General features: G+C 44.4%; 1 protein-coding gene across 1 annotated transcript in view; it reads right to left on the bottom strand.

Moving 5' to 3' along the window:
* Nucleotides 1-11,736, bottom strand: part of C8B (complement C8 beta chain) — a 42,038-nt gene extending 30,302 nt beyond the window's left edge. Inside the window, exons 1-3 of the mRNA XM_043878567.1 lie at nt 11,531-11,736; nt 4,487-4,643; nt 1,424-1,565 (exon numbers count right to left, since the gene is read on the bottom strand). Coding sequence (XP_043734502.1) covers nt 1,424-1,565; nt 4,487-4,643; nt 11,531-11,622 — 391 coding nt within the window. The 5' untranslated portion in view covers nt 11,623-11,736. The remainder of the gene's footprint in view (nt 1-1,423; nt 1,566-4,486; nt 4,644-11,530) is intronic.
* Nucleotides 11,737-16,786: the final 5,050 nt, after the last annotated feature.

Raw genomic sequence — 16,786 nt, 5'->3', positions numbered from 1 at the left:
TTGGGACTGGAGAGAGGAGGTGGGTTCGGACAGTCCTGCAATAGTACCAGTTGTGACACCTTCCATGTGTTACCCGACTCCCTGTCTCAATATCCTCATCTGTAAAGTAGAGACGCCATCATATCTACCCCCAAAGGTCGCTGGGGATTCAAACAAATAAATGAAACAGTGCTGACTCAGGGTAAGAGCTGGATATGTGTTGTTATTACTATTATTAGTGCTTTGATGGTCCAAATGTACACTGCTGGTAAATACTGGCAGGAAGATTGGAACCTATAGTGTTCTTATCACAAACTCGCCCCATTAAACAGCACTGCCTTCAACATCAGAGCCACTCAGACTAGTAGATATTAAAAATATTTAGACTGTATATTTAAAGTTATTTGAGGCACCTCCACTTCCTTGAAACTCTTTTCCCCATTGACTTGACTTCCTTTCTTATTTGCATATCTTTTGGGAGTAAAGCCCATAAAACAGGTGGCCATTTTCACTTAAGCATGTCTGTTCATTTTAAACCAATGTTCTTTGGGTATTAAAGGCAGAAGAGTAACAATCTGGTCTTCAAGTGTTTGTTACAAGGCATTTAAACTAAAGCTGGCCTGAATAACCGTTATTGGCTTTGGTCAGAATCATGGAATACCAGTCATAATGAGTCCATGGACACACGTAAACATCTTTCAGATTTACTGTATGGAGCTCTGCATTTGCAATAATGCCTAGAAATTGCTCTAAGAATCCCTAGTTCTTTCTGAAAAGATACTAAAGCACAGTTCACAAAGTTGTGGCAAATGTAGAGAGTTGCAACTTGCACCTAGGTAATCTGGGTCAAAATACTCTCATTTTTGCTGGAGTCTTCGAGAAAAAGAGTCAGGTTTCCCTGAATTAGTTAAAGGAATTAATTGGAAAAAAAAAAGTGAAGTCACTCAGTCGTGTGCAACTCTTTGCGACCCCATGGACTGTAGCCTACAAGGCTCCTCCATCTATGGGATTTTCCAGGCAAGAGTACTGGAGTGGGTTACCGTTTCCTTCTCCAGGGGATCTTCCCGACCCAGGGATCGAACCCGGGTCTCCCGTGTTGTAGGCAGACGCTTTACCATCTGAGCCACCAGGGAATGTAATTTGAGTTTCCAAATTCCTAATTGTATCTCCTCCACTTACCTCCTAAGTGATTGTGGGTGAGTAACTTCTCCAAGTCTCAATTTCTTAATTAGTAAAATGGGGGTAATATTAACACCTACATGGTAGGTTTTTTTTTTTTTTTATGAAATAATATGTGTAAAAAGAGGTCAAGGAGGACAAAGAGGCCTCCTGGCCTGACACACGACTTTGATATTGAGCACTAGACAATAGCCAGTGCTCCCATCATCACATGCCATCACCTCACTTGATACCCATCCCCTCCCACTCCTGTGTCCCTTTATACCTGTCTGCGCACACACAAAGCCTTCACATCGCACTTGACTTCTGCATGGTCTGTTGGAAACACAGTCTTCAACTTCCTTGTCGGAGAAGTTGCATGGTTCCCCATAGAACTGAGAGGGCCGGATCAAGTAGGCATATCTGTACTATAGTAGAGAGGAGCAAGGTGAGACAAAGCCAGAGCCTTGGGGACATGGGGAGCGGAGTGTACACTTGAGGATCTATACTGCCACTGGCTGTTTGCCTATTTCAAATAGCCTGGGAACTCTCTGAGGGCAGGGACCTTATCTTCAATCTCTGTACCACATGATCAATACAGGTTTGTTGAATGTGGGGAAAGCATGGACTTTCGAGTCAAAGGCAGTAAGTGAATTGATGGAGCCAGTTCAGTCTTTCAGCTTGATTAATCCAATGGGTTGATTCAAGTATTATCATTTACTAAGTAGCTTAAAATGCAGAAGTATCCACTTTGGAGCCACTGACTCTGTTACTTTCTAGTTATGTGATACTGGGTAAGTTACTTAAGCACTGTGATCTCAACTTACTAATCTGTAAAACAGGGATAATTATGTGCAGCTATGTAGTTTCAATTATATATGAAATTTCATTATGTTGTCTGGTACAGAATAGGCATTCAATTTCTTCTGCTTACTTTTCTCTTGAATTATTAATAATTTTAGCAGTAAATATTTCTCTGTCTCTACTTTCCCGTTTGCTTATTCCAGAAATATTGACTGGATTTCCAAAATATTGATTCAGCTACACAATGCTGAAAAAACGTAGGTGCTTTATGTGCTTGTTTGTATTTGATCATAGTTATGGCCTCTGGCCTGTCCTCACGGAGGTCACAGCTGGTGTGGTGGTCATGATGATAAACACAAGGCATGACAACACATTGAGAGGGGTGCCATGACAGGGACAGAACAGAGTGCTCCGTAAACACAGAGGGGAGTCCTCAGTGCAGACTCAGGAGATGGTGAAGCGACATCTAAGCTGGGCCCCAAAGGCTGAGCAGACACGTCAGGCAAACATGGAATGCTGGCATGAGGAGGGGAGAGAAGGGCAATCCGGATGGAGGGAATTGCTATGCCAAACCTGAGAGGCTAGAGAGTATGTGCCTTATTCCAGGAGACAAGAAATCCATCATGGCTGGAGAGAAGAGTTAAAGAGGGAGAGTGATAAGAGATGGAGGGACACGGAGCCAGGAGCAACTAAGGCAGACCCTCCTGGGCCCTAACAAGGTTGGATTTAGTACTTCTTCACGGTAAAATGAGAAACCACTGCAGGGGAAGGAAATGATCAGATTTGGGTGACTGCCCAATGCTAGCTGCAGTCAAGATTTTGGCGCTACCAGAGGGGGCAGACCTGACAGCAGTCCCTCTGAACACTGACGCGTTAACCAGCCACAGTTATTATGTGCATGGTATCTGGAAATCTAGAAAAGAAATATAGACAACCATCCACCTCTGCTCCTTTGCATTTCTAGAGCGTCTTTCTTCCTAGAAGGCAGAGGCTGGCAGGACAGGGATAAGGTCTGCAAAGAAGATACTAGAAGACTAGCACCAGGCACCAGAGACAAAATGGGTTTGAGGGCTGTGGAGATGATAAAGGAAAGACATCTCTCAATCCCTGTTGAAAGAAATGATGATGAACTCCCAGCCACTGACCCTGCAGACATGATGTCCAACTGAGGGAACATGCACAGCAAAGTCTGAGTGCAGAGCTCTGACTGGATGAGTGGATGGATAGATGGCTCACACTGGGTCTTCCTGGTTTATGGTGCAGACGAAGCAATTATCCAAATAATTGGATCAATGTTAATCACGTCAGCAATAAAGCCTACTTTGGGAACTGAATGTATCTGCTTGGCTTTCAACATTGATCCAATTAAGTGTGTAATTGTCCTGGGCCTATTCCACAGCCTCTTTAGGGTCTTAGCTCATGGCTGCTTTGGTTTCCCAAGGAGCTGGGAAAAGTGAGAACCGTTCTCTATTCTCTGACAAATGTGCTGTTCTTAGACCTGGATCCTGCATCATCCTTCCTGTGACAAGAAAGCTCAAAGAACAAATACTGCAGAGACTGTGTGTTTTGACTGGTTGAACTGGCTAGACAAGAAGCCAATGGCCCAAGTTCAAGATCTGTCTTTACTACTAAGTGAACCCAAGAATTCACTTACCTGCTCTGGGTCTCTGTTGATCTATCTGCCTAACAGAAAGGGTAACAATTATTCTCCCTTATAGAGATTTCAGAAAATGTAACGAGATCAAACACATATTTATGGAGCACCTCAAACATGTTAAACATTGGCCTATACACCAAAGACACAGAATTGAATAAGTTTTTAAGCGCTTGCAGTTTAATGGAAAGGCAAGTAATAAAAGAAAAGTAAATGATGAGTGCTAGGACACAGCAGGAATAAGGAGCTGTTGCAGTTCATAAAGGAGTGTCTGGCTAAGGGCAAGGGGTGCTGAGAACTCAAGGAAGGCTTCTCAAAAGAGGCGGCCCCGAAGCAAAGTTTCAAATCATGAGTAGATGTTAGTCAGTGAAGGAAGTGGGAAGGACATTTCAGCCTGAGAACAGAGTGTGAAATGGTCAGAAAAATACATGTTCTATGTGCTGGCGTGGGGGATGTTCTGTGAAGATGTGGCCCAGGTCTATCTAAGGTGTGGGGGGCCTTGAAGACCCTGAGTCTGGACTTGATCCTAAAGGCCATACATAGACTTTGGATGTTCAAGCTGGGGAAAGACTAGCCAGACTTTCATTTTCAATGGCTCCCCTGGGTGCCCCATGAAAGATGGATTGAAAGAATAAGGCTGGAGACAGGAAGTCTAATTAGGAAGCTGCTAATGGGAGAAAGGACAGATATGCTTCAAAACAAGCCTGAAGGATCAAAGGCAGGATCTGACTGCTCCTTGGAAGCTCAGAGGAATAAAATTCATTCATTAAATCAGCCAACATTTATCAAACTCCTACTATGATCCAGCTACTGTCAGTAGTGCATTAACTGATCTTGCTGAGGGGTAGGGCTCCTGGAAGCTTAGAGGTCTCCCAAGATCTGGGTACCTACCTTTTTCTTCTGACAGGGATCACACGTGGTCCAGGAGGACCAGCTGGACAGCTCACAATCAATAGGCAATGGCGTGACATCCACACTCCGTGTCTGTCTAGTCTTGGCAAGGCTCTCATTGATTGCGTTTGACCCAAGAGAGGGTGGCCTTTCACCTCTAAAGGTCATCACAGAGAAGAGAGTCAAGTATCAGAAGGTAATTAAGTCTACATTACACTGCCTATCCATCCATTCAATAAATATATATTTGCTCATTTATTTATTTATGCGAGGCTGGCTTCCCTGGTGGCTCAGATGGTAAAGAATCTGCCTGCAATGCGGGAGACCTGGGTTCAATCCCTGGGTTGGGAAGATCCCCTGGAGGAGGGCATGGCAACCCATTCCAATATTCTTGCCTGGAGAACTCCATGGACAGAGGAGCCTGGCGGGCTACATACAGTCCACGGGGTCGCAAAGAGTCATACACGACTGAGCGACTAAGCACAGAACATTAGTTTATCAGTCAAATATCAGTTAACTCATTCAGCAATATTTAGGGAACCCTCGGTTATTGCCTCAGATTACAGCTAGCTACAGTCAAAAGAATACTGAACTCTGATCAGAAGATCGTCCATCAACAGCTGGGTGATCTTGGTCTGGTTTTTCGGCCCCTGAGCACTTCACTTTTCTCACCTATATAATGTGAGAACATACCTCATAAGGCTATTTGAAGGATTAAATGAGAAAGTATATGTGAAAGCACGTTATAAGGTCTAAAGTGCTTGAGATATGCAGGGCTTACAACGGCAGCTAGATGGATGACCTCAAGCAGTACCCTCCCCATCTCGGAGCCTCTGTTTTATCCCCTGGAAAATGAGACGTTTGGACTAGGTGGTCTTTAAGTCACCCTTTCATGTTGTGAGTCTATGAAACTTTTTCGGAGAGCAAATAATATTCAGGATACTGTGTGCAAGAGGACACAGAAATACAACACACAGCTTCTGCTCTGGAACTCACAGTTTGTCTCAGGATAAGAGAAGACAAACATGTCTCCTGCCTTAGCTCTTTCGGACTTCACCAAGGAGGCAGGGTTTTTAAGCACGCAGGATGGATGGTCTGAGTTGAGCTTTAGGACATCACTGTGGCTGCAGGGTGGAGGTTAGATGGAGGTGGGGAAAGCCCAGAGGCAGGAAAAGCAGGTAGGAGGCTCAAGCAATGGTACCAGTGAGTGACGTGAGCCTGAACCACTCTAGCATCCAGGGGATAGAGAGCGGGGGAGACAGACACATGAGGTGTTTTTCAGGGGGAATGGACAGAGTGATGGGTAACAGGATGCGGTGTGGATTAGAGAGAGAAAGGGGCTTAGGAGGATGCTGCTTTCTAGTTTGGATGTGTGGTTATGTGGGTGGGGAAATCAGGAGCAAAGGAATTTGTTGAGGAAGATGGAGTTAGGGCATGCTGAGTTCCAGGTGCCTGTGGAGTCACTCAATAAATAGTTCCTATGTAGATCTGGAACTCAGGAGAGAGATTTGTACTAGAGATACAGATCTGATCAGGAAAAGCCATGGGAGAGGATAGAAATATTCCCGAGAGACACCAGCCAAGAATAAGCCCCGGAGAGACTAGTGTCTGGCAGGCTAGAGTGAAGATGGTACATAGAGGTGAGTGGGGGATGGGAGAGGAAGGAGGTGCTACACTGCAGAACAGTCAAACAACAGGAAACCTGAAATCTGTCTAGAAAATAAGGTAACACTTTTTGTTGAGTCCCTGGCACTCATGGGACATTGAGTAAAAGAGGCAAAGAAAGGGCATGTTCTTTCATCTGTTTGTGCCCCCAATTTCCCCACGTGTAATACGATGGGTATATTATAATATCTATTTTTCTTCCATCTGAAAAAATGTATAGCAGTGTAAAATTCTTTGTAATTTCTGTTTCTTTTCAAGGCAAAAACAGAGAAAAGAAAAAGAATTAAGATTTGTTGAGCATCCAGGACTTGTCAGGTCCTGCATGAGATGTTTCACCCTTGCCATCTCATCTAATCCTGACAGCAATGCTAGAAGGCAGCAACCTCCTAGACAGATGGGGGAAATGGTCAAGAGCCACACGGTGGTCACGCTGGGGTCCAGGCTGAGCTCTGCTCGCCTCTAGTCTCTGTGCTGCGTTCATTTCCCTCTGCTACCCAGAAAGAACCAGGTCAGCATTCCCTCTACCAGTTCCCCCCGTCTCCAGGCAAGGCCTCTCTCCTCTCCTTGTCCAAGACTCAGTCCTTAGGCAGAGCACCACATAATCTCCACTAGCACATCACTGCAGACAAGGTCATTAACAATACATTCTCACTTGGCAAAAGTCCTAAAAAGAGGATAATATTAACTACAGTGAAATCCATCTCCATGACCACCCCAGAGGCCAGCAAAAATCAATTGCCTCGTAAAGTTGAATCTTTAATGAAAGGTCAAAGACTACTGGAAACCACAGGTGGGTTCTTTAAAATGGTTACTTGAGGCGGGATGCTGCACAGTAGTGGCGGGGGTGGGGGTGGGGCTTCAGAATGTGCTCGTATCTACTAATTTGCCCAGGTTTGACAAAACAATATTGTCTGTGATTTGGCTTCGCCTTAAGTATGTATTTGACTGCGCTGCAGGGTATCCTCTTCCTGTTTCCACTAAGAAACCACAACACTGTTTTCAGCCACTATCCACCCAATTCAGGCCAAGGTGGAGACTGAGTAGATAAGTAATGTGCACACAAGCTATTAAGAGTCACAATTACTTTCCTCTCTGAGATTTGAAAGCCTGTTAATGGGCAAGATGATCACTTACAGAAGGAACTTGGTAAAAGGTAGTTATAACCACCAGATCTCTCATTTTTGCACCCAATTTTCATTACAGAGGTGGCAATATAATGAGGTAATCAGCTGAATAAATAGTCTGTTTGTAAATTACACTGGATAAGATGTGTGTGGTTTATTAGTACTACAAAATGCAAATCTGAAAGCAAGTGTGTGCATGCTAAGTCGCTTCAGTTGTGTCCCACTCTTTGCTACCCTATGGACGGTAGCCCGCCAGGCTCCTCTGCCCATGGGATTCTCCAGGCAAGAATACTGGAGTGGATTGCCATGCCCTCCTCCAGGGGATCTTCCCGACCCAGGGATCAAACCCACATCTCTGAAGTCTCCTGCATTGGTAGCTGGGTTCTTTACCACTGGCACCACTTGGAAGCCCTCTGCAAGCAAGGCTAGCATTCCATTGCATCTTTAATTCCTGGGACTAGCATGTACCCAACAGAAGACAGGGGCAGTCAGGACCTCTGTGTATGGCTATTGTAACACGTGCCTTCACACTATGAATTTACAGAGGTTAATCAGATGGATGTTCTGACCACTGACTTGACTCTGTCATTCAAAATTCCCTGTATGCTTCTAATGTTGAAAAATCAAACATGCCCAGAGAACTACAGAAAACAAATAATAAATACTCAGGTACTCACAACCCAGGATTGGCAATTGTTAACATTTTGGTATACTTCCTTCAAGTCTTTTTTTTTTTTTTAATAAAAAATAACCTTATAAATTTGACATCTGTGGTTGACACCAGCTCCAGATCCATTTTCCTCTCATATTCTTCAGAGGATACTACAGTCATCAATTGGGTGTATATCCTCCCAGTCTTTCACATGTTTACATATACACACATAGACACAAGAGACAGCCCTGCTTTTGTGAGCTGCCCTCATACTAGGCATAGTATTCTATAACTTGCTTTTGTCAATCAGCACTGTGTTTCTGGGGACTGCCCTGGTGGCCTGGTGGCTAAGGCTCTGTGATCCCAATGCAGGGGGCCCAGGTTCAATCCCCAATTAGGGAACTAGATCCCTGTATACTATCCCATGACAAAAAGATGCTGCATGCCACAGTGAAGACTGAAGATCCCACGTGTCACAACTAAGACCCAGTGCAGCCAAACAAAGAAATTTTAAAAATAAATATTATAAAAGCACTGCATTTCTGGCCCATATATGTTGATTCATCAAGATATTGTGTTTGTTCCTTTTATCTGAATGTTCCATCATAAGACAGGCATTTAGCGTTCTCTTCTTGAAGGACATTTATAGTTTTTCATCGTTTTGCAATTGCAAACAATGCAACAGCAAACACCCTTCTACAAGGTGTTTGAATGTATCCCCATGTAAAGTCTGAAAAGAATGAACCTGCCTTTCCTCGAGGTGTGTGGAATGCTGAGGACATATTTCACTCAGTTCTTGTTTCCTACTCTTTCTAACAGGAGTCTCTGATCAAAATAGAGATGGATCCATCATGCACGGCAGGATTAGGTCAGCAGTAAATTGCAAGCCATCAGCTTATATAGATGGGGTATGTCAATATATTTTGGCTTTCTGTAGAAATGCCCTGACACAACAACTTTCTTGTCACACACAATTTGTTAGGCAGCTGCATCTCCTTTGCAAATAAAATCCTTCCTCTTGGCTGGAAGGGGCAGCTTCTGGGTGGCAGATTTTCAATTTCTCTTCTCTGTGTCATTTGCTGTTGTAGACATGGAATTTAAAGCCACATCTCAAGGCAACACATGTGTGGTCCAGAGATAGAGAAATGGCCTTGGAGTGCAGCAAGTCAGATCCACAATGCAGGTGGAGAAGGGATAATGTATTAGCAAGAGGCAGAAAAATACAGGGGCTCTGGAACCAGAAAAAAAAAAATGGATTTGAATCCATATTTTGTTACATATTAAGTGAGGAATCCTGAAATAGTTACGTTCTTTCTCCAAACCTCAGTTTCCTTCTCTGTAAACTGTAAATGATAGCATTTACCTCAAAGAGCTGTGAGGATTAGACCTAATACATCTAAATGCCTTACACAGAGCAGCAATAAATAAACATAGGTCTGTCTTATGAAGATGGAATGAGTATTTCATCTGACTTGATTATAAGAGTAACTAAAATTGGTAGCCTTTCTTAGCTAATATGAAGGTCTCAGCATTTTCTGTTGCAGAACTGAAGGCTATTCTTCCATTTCATCTTAGGGATTTAAACACATGCCGTGTTCCAGACTGCTCCATGGGAATCACAGGTTGAGGCCAATGCACCAAATCTGGATTCAGTTAAGGGTTTGAGACTCATGAGATGTGAATGAATCTCTTCTCCTTTCTGAGGACCCACTTGCTCCTCTACATAGTGTGAGTAGGGACAACAGCCATCTCATGACATCACTGGAGGGTTCAGCAAGGTTCCCCAGCCTGTCAGCTACACTCATCTTACCCCTTCACGTCCTGCATCTGAGTGAACTTCCTAATATGGAAGTCTGACTGCGTCAATCCTTCCATGGCTCCCCACTACTGAGGATGAAGTTCAAGGTCCTTAGCTGGAGTCCTGGTGCCCTCTCTGAGCTCTTTCTAGGACTCCTGCCGACTCCCGACTTGGTCCTATCTTTGGCAACTCCTCACCTTAGCCTGCTCCCTGGTAGCTCAAATGGTAGTCTGCCTGCAATACGGGAGACCTGAGTTCAATCCCTGGGTTGGGTTGGGAAGATTCCCTGGAGAAGGGCATGGCAACCCACTCCAGTATTCTGGCCTGGAGAATCCCATAGACAGAGGAGCCTGGTGGGCTAGAGTCCATGAAGTCACAGTCAGACACGACTGAGCGACCAACACTACTACTACACCTTAGCCTGGACATGCAGCTTCAGGAACAAGCCAGGCTCTCTCATCTCCATGCCCTTGTCCAGGCTGCTGCTTCTTCCTGGAACGCTCTTCACCCTCTCCCATTTGGCAAACACCTACTCCTATAGAAATATTCAGCTCAACCGTTCTCTCTTCTAGAAGCCTCTCCACACTATCTTCGGTAAAGCCAATCCCTTCTTCTCTTGTTTTCCACTTGCTCCTGTGCTATCTCTCGCAACAGTACACACAGTATGTGCTCCCATGTTGGTTTTCTCCACGAGAACATGACCCCTTTGTGTCCTATTCATCTCAGTATCCTCAGAGCCCTGAGAGGTCCCACATAGGGGCCCACATGTGGGTAGGGTTGCCATGACCCCTTGAAACCCCCCATTCCAGGTACATTTCCTTGGATCCTGATAGACACATAGTATACACAAGGAAGGCCTTGGCTGCTTCATTCTTCTTAGGACCAGGTTGAGGTTCTTGGTATCATAATAGCTAATAGTCAGTGAGTGCCCAATGGGCAGAGAAAACTCATCGCCCTGGTCTCGGGTGGCGCCCAGTAGGGGCTGAGTGCTCAGCAGAGCTGACCCCAGGGGCCATCCAATGGGTACCAGGTGCTCCTCCCACGAGAGGCTGGGCGGGCACAGCATTTGTGGGATGAGTGACAGGAACGACAGTAACCGTCCTTTCCTCCCATGGGATGACTCACAAGGAGCCTGGGACACAAGACAGCTTCAGCCTCTCACTGTAAGGGCAGCTTCTCCTGCACCAGGAGGATCCCCCGTTGATACATCACTGGGGCTTCTTTCACTGGATCCCACCTTGAACTTTCTCTCAGATTAAGTTTGAGCTTTCAACTCAGATAGTTTCTTTAGCCTGTTTTGCACCCAATTAAAAATAACCCTAAAAGATGAAATAAATCAGTTAGCACATAATTGCTGTGAATATCTGGAGTATGTATGTGTGTGTGTGTGGGGGGGGCATGGTTTGAGAGCAAAAAATTTAGCTTGATGAACAGGTAGAGTAGGTCACTCTCATATTAAAATAATTGCTGTAAGTTGGCTTTTTTCCCTCCATACATAACAGACCTTTTGCTTAAAGATGTATGCTGAAGCTTTGTTCAGAATACAAAGCAAGGATCCTATTCTTCTTAGCATGATAAAATACCTTTAAACACGTCAGTTTCCTACGAGAACTTTTGTTGAAGTCGGTGGCTGGGTTCCACAATAATCTGAAGAGTTGTTGATATGGTGTTATCAGATGCATGTAAATTGCTTCAGGAGATGTTCCTGATTCAGTAGGCATGTGAGAAGGAGAGGGTCAGCATGATGCGGCTTTATATTCCCCATGATATTACTGATTAGGAAGTCATTTGGAACGATCGCCTACCTGGAGCTGGGCATACCGAGGGATCCCAGGGCGGCACAGAGAAGAAACAGCTCTGCCGGTGCCCTCCAAGCCCACGTCCTGGAGGTCTTCATTTTCCCTCTACGACAGGAAGTCTGACTGCAGCTCCCAGTTCCATGAAGAGTCTACTCAGGGAATTCTGCCGTCAGCTTCTGTTTCCGGAGAGTAAACAGCTGGGCAAAGTAAACAGAAAGCCACCAGTGACCAGAAACACCTAGACTTTGCACAGACAGAAGACTTATCTGGGACTCCAGACACCAATGAGAATGGTGGGAAGCTCTGCCACAGCTTAGATTTTATTCATGTGTAACAGATTCTGGGGTAAACTGCTGAGAGGACAGGCAGTCAGTGGGGCAATAAGGACTCTGTGCTCTCAGTCCAGACTGCCTGGGTTCAAATCCTTTCTCTGTAACTTACCAGCTTTGGGACCTTGGGCAAGTCACTTCATTTTGGTTTCCTCACTTGGAAAGTGGGGAGGATCAAATAAGTACATACAAGTCAAGAGCTTAGAACAGGCCCATATTGAGCACTCAGACATGTGAGTTTTTATTATGAAGTAGAATACAGGGTCTGGAGTCAGGCTTTGAATTCTGGTTTGCCCCTTTCTAGCTAAATGATTCTAAGAGGCTACAGAGCTTTAGAGCTTGTCTAGGTTCAAATTCTTGCTGTATCTTTTACCAGCTGTGAGACCCTGGGCAAATGATTAACCTCTCTGGGCCCAAATTTCTTCCTCTACAAAACAGGGATCATAAGAGTGCCCACCTCCCAAGACTGTCATGAAAATTAGATAGATCTAAATATTTAAAGCACTTTGAACAGTGCCTGGCACACACTGTGTAATCTATGAGTGAGCTGATACATTTTTTCAGTTTCTGCTTCTGTTTCCTCACATGTAAAATTGGGAGGGCTCTGCCTACCCATCCCTAAGAGTTGGGAGGGGCAGATGAGACACTGAATGTGAAAATGTCTCACAAACAGGAATTATAAAAATAGCTGTAATAGACTAATTAACCAAATACACATTGTTATTACATAAATAATGTAGGACTTCATTATATTTAGGGATAAAGAGATGGTTGCCCTCACCTTGTTGCAAAGTGATGGATAGTAGAGTATTAGTAACAGATTAAACATTTGTCTCCAGCATTTACTGATAACCCTGAGAGCCACAGTGATAGCAGCACATGAAAAAGTTCAATAAACACCTTTTACTTCTCACCTGCACCCTTCACCTATCACCTCTCCCATGTTAAAGGTAAGAGGACTTGATGGTTCAGCACAGCAAAAGCAGATGCCACTCATGTAGGGTAATTCAGACTTGTTTTCTTTGAGCCTGGAAAAGTACTTCCCCTTTGTCTTTTCATTATTCTGAATGGCATTCTGTGCCTTGTCATTTCTATGTCGCTTCACCATTAAACAGGATGAAAACAAAATGTGATTCTCAGGGTCTCCTGTTTTCATTTTTGGCCATTCCACGAGGCATGTAGGATCTTAGTTCCCCAATCAGGGACCAAACCCGTGCCCCTTGCATTGGAAGAACGGAGTCTTATCCACTGGACCACTAGGAATGTGCTCTAAGGGTCTCCTGAAATGGCATAATCCAAGCAAATGTTCACCTTGATACCTGTAGAAATGACTCCTAGAAACGACTGCCTGTGGCCAGATTGAGGTGTGTGTCTTTACCTTTTCAGGTCCATTGCAGCCAAAGTGTTAGCCCTGACTCCCAACCTGGAGGTGGTACCCAGCCTGCCTGTGGCAAGGAGCACAGAAGTATGGTGTGAAAGAGGCATAGTGCAAACCCAAAGGTCATATACAAATGGCCCCAGCTCGCAAATGTACCCCTACCACTGACCTCTCAGAATCAACAAGTTAAAGTCCAAACTTCACTGACTAGGCATTTACGAAACCAATCTTCAGACCATAGAGAGCTGAAGGAACGTGGCTGACAACCATCCTCTCTGTTGATCAAGCGGGTGTAGGTGAGGGTCCCAAGAGGGTATAGGCAGCAGGCAACTTGAGGGTGGTCTGGTAGAAAGAACACAGACTGGATTTGACTTCCTTGAACAAGCTACCCAATTTCTCTGAGACTATTTTTTTCCATCTGGAAAATGGGGATGATAATTCCTTAATACTTAGCTCGTAAGGTTGTTTTGAGGCTTAACTATATAAAACATTAAACCCTTGACTTATTTCCTGACACAGGTTGGAAGCACCAGCCTGCTCCCTGTCCTGCCCTGTCTGCTGAAACAGCTAGGCTGGGGTTTGGGAGTGCAAATAAGGAAGAGTGGCAAGGGGATGGATGGAAAGCCACAGAGGGCAAAGGCCCTTCACATTAATTGTGCCCAGAACACAGAACAGAAGCTCTGCTCTCAGACCATCCAGTGTGCATTCCACTTGTCATTATCCCAAGCTCAAGGCACCATCTCATTGCTGTCCCAAAGGATGCAGTGACCTGAACTTTGACACAATTGATTGTGGTAGTTAATCATTTGTAAACAAGCAGAAAATTGCATTTCAAGAAAGATCCATGTCCTTTCCCATGTCTGCCTGCCTTTAAGAGGAGCCACATCTTTACATGATGGGGTTCTTATTCAACCTCCTAAACTTGAAGGACTCATGGAGAAAGCCACACATTTTAGAGAGAACAGTCACATGAATGAATCAGGTGCTCACTCACCTCTCGATTTTTTATACATGCTGTTCCTTCTGCTCAGAATATGTGCCATGTAGCTAAATATGAGTCATTCCTTATGTTTCATATTAACATCACTTTCTCAAGAAAGTCTTCCCAATGGACTTTGCTGGGCTTGATTCCAGGCGCCAATGGATCTCCTGGCATTCCAACCTCATAGCGCCCCCTTGTGGCATTAGGTGCTACCCAGCCTCAGGCTATGGTGATAATTCAGGTATTTTTCATGGATAGTTAGCAATTTAACAGTTTTCCCCATATATCATCTTGTTTGATCTTGACAAAAAAATGAAGTATCATCTTACATGCCTCTGAGATAAGGTTCTTGAATTGGTTCTATAGTTGCTAAGAGATAAATCTATGACTAGATTCAAGTTTTTTTTTCTTCCTGATTCTTAACATCTTCTTTTTATAATTCCTAGGCTTTACAAATGTCCTCTTAGGAATTTCCAGGACTGATGAATGTCTAGTACAATTATCACACCTCCCTCTCCATTTTCTGGCCATAGCTCTCTTCTTTGGCCAGGAAAGAGGTTTTTAAAACAATCATGTGCCTTTGGGCTTTTAAATTATATAAAGTAATTCATAGCTCCAGGTCTATGGATCTACTGACAGTGGTGTTTTTCCCCACTTTGATAATTAATTTTCTAGCCTCCAGTTCCACAATCAATGCTACACGTTTTAGGTTTTTGTTACAGCAACATTCCACTCCTGGTACCCATTTTTTTTTGTAGTAGTAGTTAGCTTTTGCTGTATAACAAATACTCCCCAAACTTGCTAGCTTAAAAGAATGGCCATTTATAAGCTCAAAATTCTTTGGGTCATGAAGTAATTCTGGGCTAAGCTGGGTCGTTCTGCTAGTCTTGCCTGGGTTCACTCATGCAGCCTCAGCCAGTTAAGAGGGTTGGCAGGGGGCTGGTTGCTACAGAATGGCCTTACTCACCGGCCTGAGGATCCATCCTTTCGGTCTATACATGTTGGTTGTTGGCTGATGTGAGGGGATAACTGAGCAGCATGTCTCCAAAAAAGACTAACTAACCAAGGCTTTTTCACAGTGATCTTCATGGTTCCAAAGAGCAGCAGGAAAGCATAGGCTCCAATGCACAAGTGCTTTTAAAGCCTCTGACTGCAGTATGTGTCTTAAGACATGGCCAAATCCACATTCAAGAGATGGAGACATAGATAATACCTGTTGATAGGAGGAAAAGCAGAGTCACTTTGCAAAGGGGTATGCACCAGGGCTTGGTGGAGAGGATTTGTGGACATTCTGCAACCCCCCTCAAACATGCTACTTTCACGCTGCAGCAGTTAAGAGCCAGCATGCCTTCTCCATTTCTCTCTTCTTCTGTGCTGGTGACTTCAAAGCATGTGCTAAGGTAACAGTGTCTGATGATGGAGGGAGCCTACAGCCCTGAGGCTGGTTGAGGAGAGTCCCTGCTGATCCATGAGGAACTTCCTATGAGTGAGATTTAAACTTTAATTGTGCTATTTCATTGAGATTTTGTGGTCTATATGTTACTACGGCAACAGCTACCCTACCCTAGCTAATACACCCTTCTGTTACATACAAAATTCAGTGCGTATGTGTGATTTTCTATACGAAAAAGTCTATAGCCTTCCTCAGATTCCAGAAGGATATGAGATTCAAAAGAAGTAAAAATAAAATGAGACAAGAAGCAAGATTTCCCTCAAGAGCTAGAACTTCTTCAGCTCACAGAATTATCTGTGGTCTCTTTGAAGGCAGTGCAAAGTAGTCTGAAGTGTTTGGGACATCAGACAGACCTAGATTGGCATTTCATTTCTCTCATTTATTAGTTTATATCCTGAACAAATCCCTTAAGCCCTCTGAGCACCGGTTTCTCTAGTTTCCAGTGTAGGCCTGTTGAAAAAATGTTTCAATAATCATTTACTGAGAGCTACTACATGCCAGGCACAATCCTAGATGCCTAGATATACAAATGAATATGTAACAGACCTTCCTGTAAGAGCTGGCACCATGGTGAGAGGGAGAGACACAGTCATATATCAGGGCAGTGCAGTGTGATGAGTGTAGTGATGGGGACATGCATAGCATGGTTTGGATTTAGCTGAGTGTGTGTGTGCATGTGGTCACTGGGAAATGTTTCTCAGAAGTGAGGCTTGAGTTGGCCCCTAAGGGGTCAGGAGGAGTTAACAAACCAAACACCAAAGGGAGGGTGTGTGGCAGTTCAGGGAAAGGTCAGAAAAATAAAGATGCAAAGGTAAGAAATTACACAGCATGTGCGGGGAACCTAAGACATTCAGTGTTACTGGAGTCTGGAGTTCAGCTTGAGCAGCGGAAAGGAATGAAACTAGAGAGGTAGGTGGGAGTCAGATCCCGTGGGGCTCGATGGGCAGGGCTAATGACATGGATTTTATCCTCAGTGCAAGGGGGAGCTCTTGATGGGTTTCGGGAGGGAAGGAAGGGGGCCGCTTTCTTTGTGAGAGAGATTGCTAGGCTGCGGTGTAGAGAATGGATTAGAGGGAGGCAAATTGAAGCAGTGAGACCAGTTAGCAGACTGTTATAATAG

Source organism: Cervus elaphus, chromosome 20 (assembly GCF_910594005.1).
Source record: "Cervus elaphus chromosome 20, mCerEla1.1, whole genome shotgun sequence".
NCBI lineage: Eukaryota > Metazoa > Chordata > Mammalia > Artiodactyla > Cervidae > Cervus > Cervus elaphus.
Note: the sequence above shows the minus strand (reverse complement) of the source record. Positions and strands in the feature narration are given on the sequence as shown.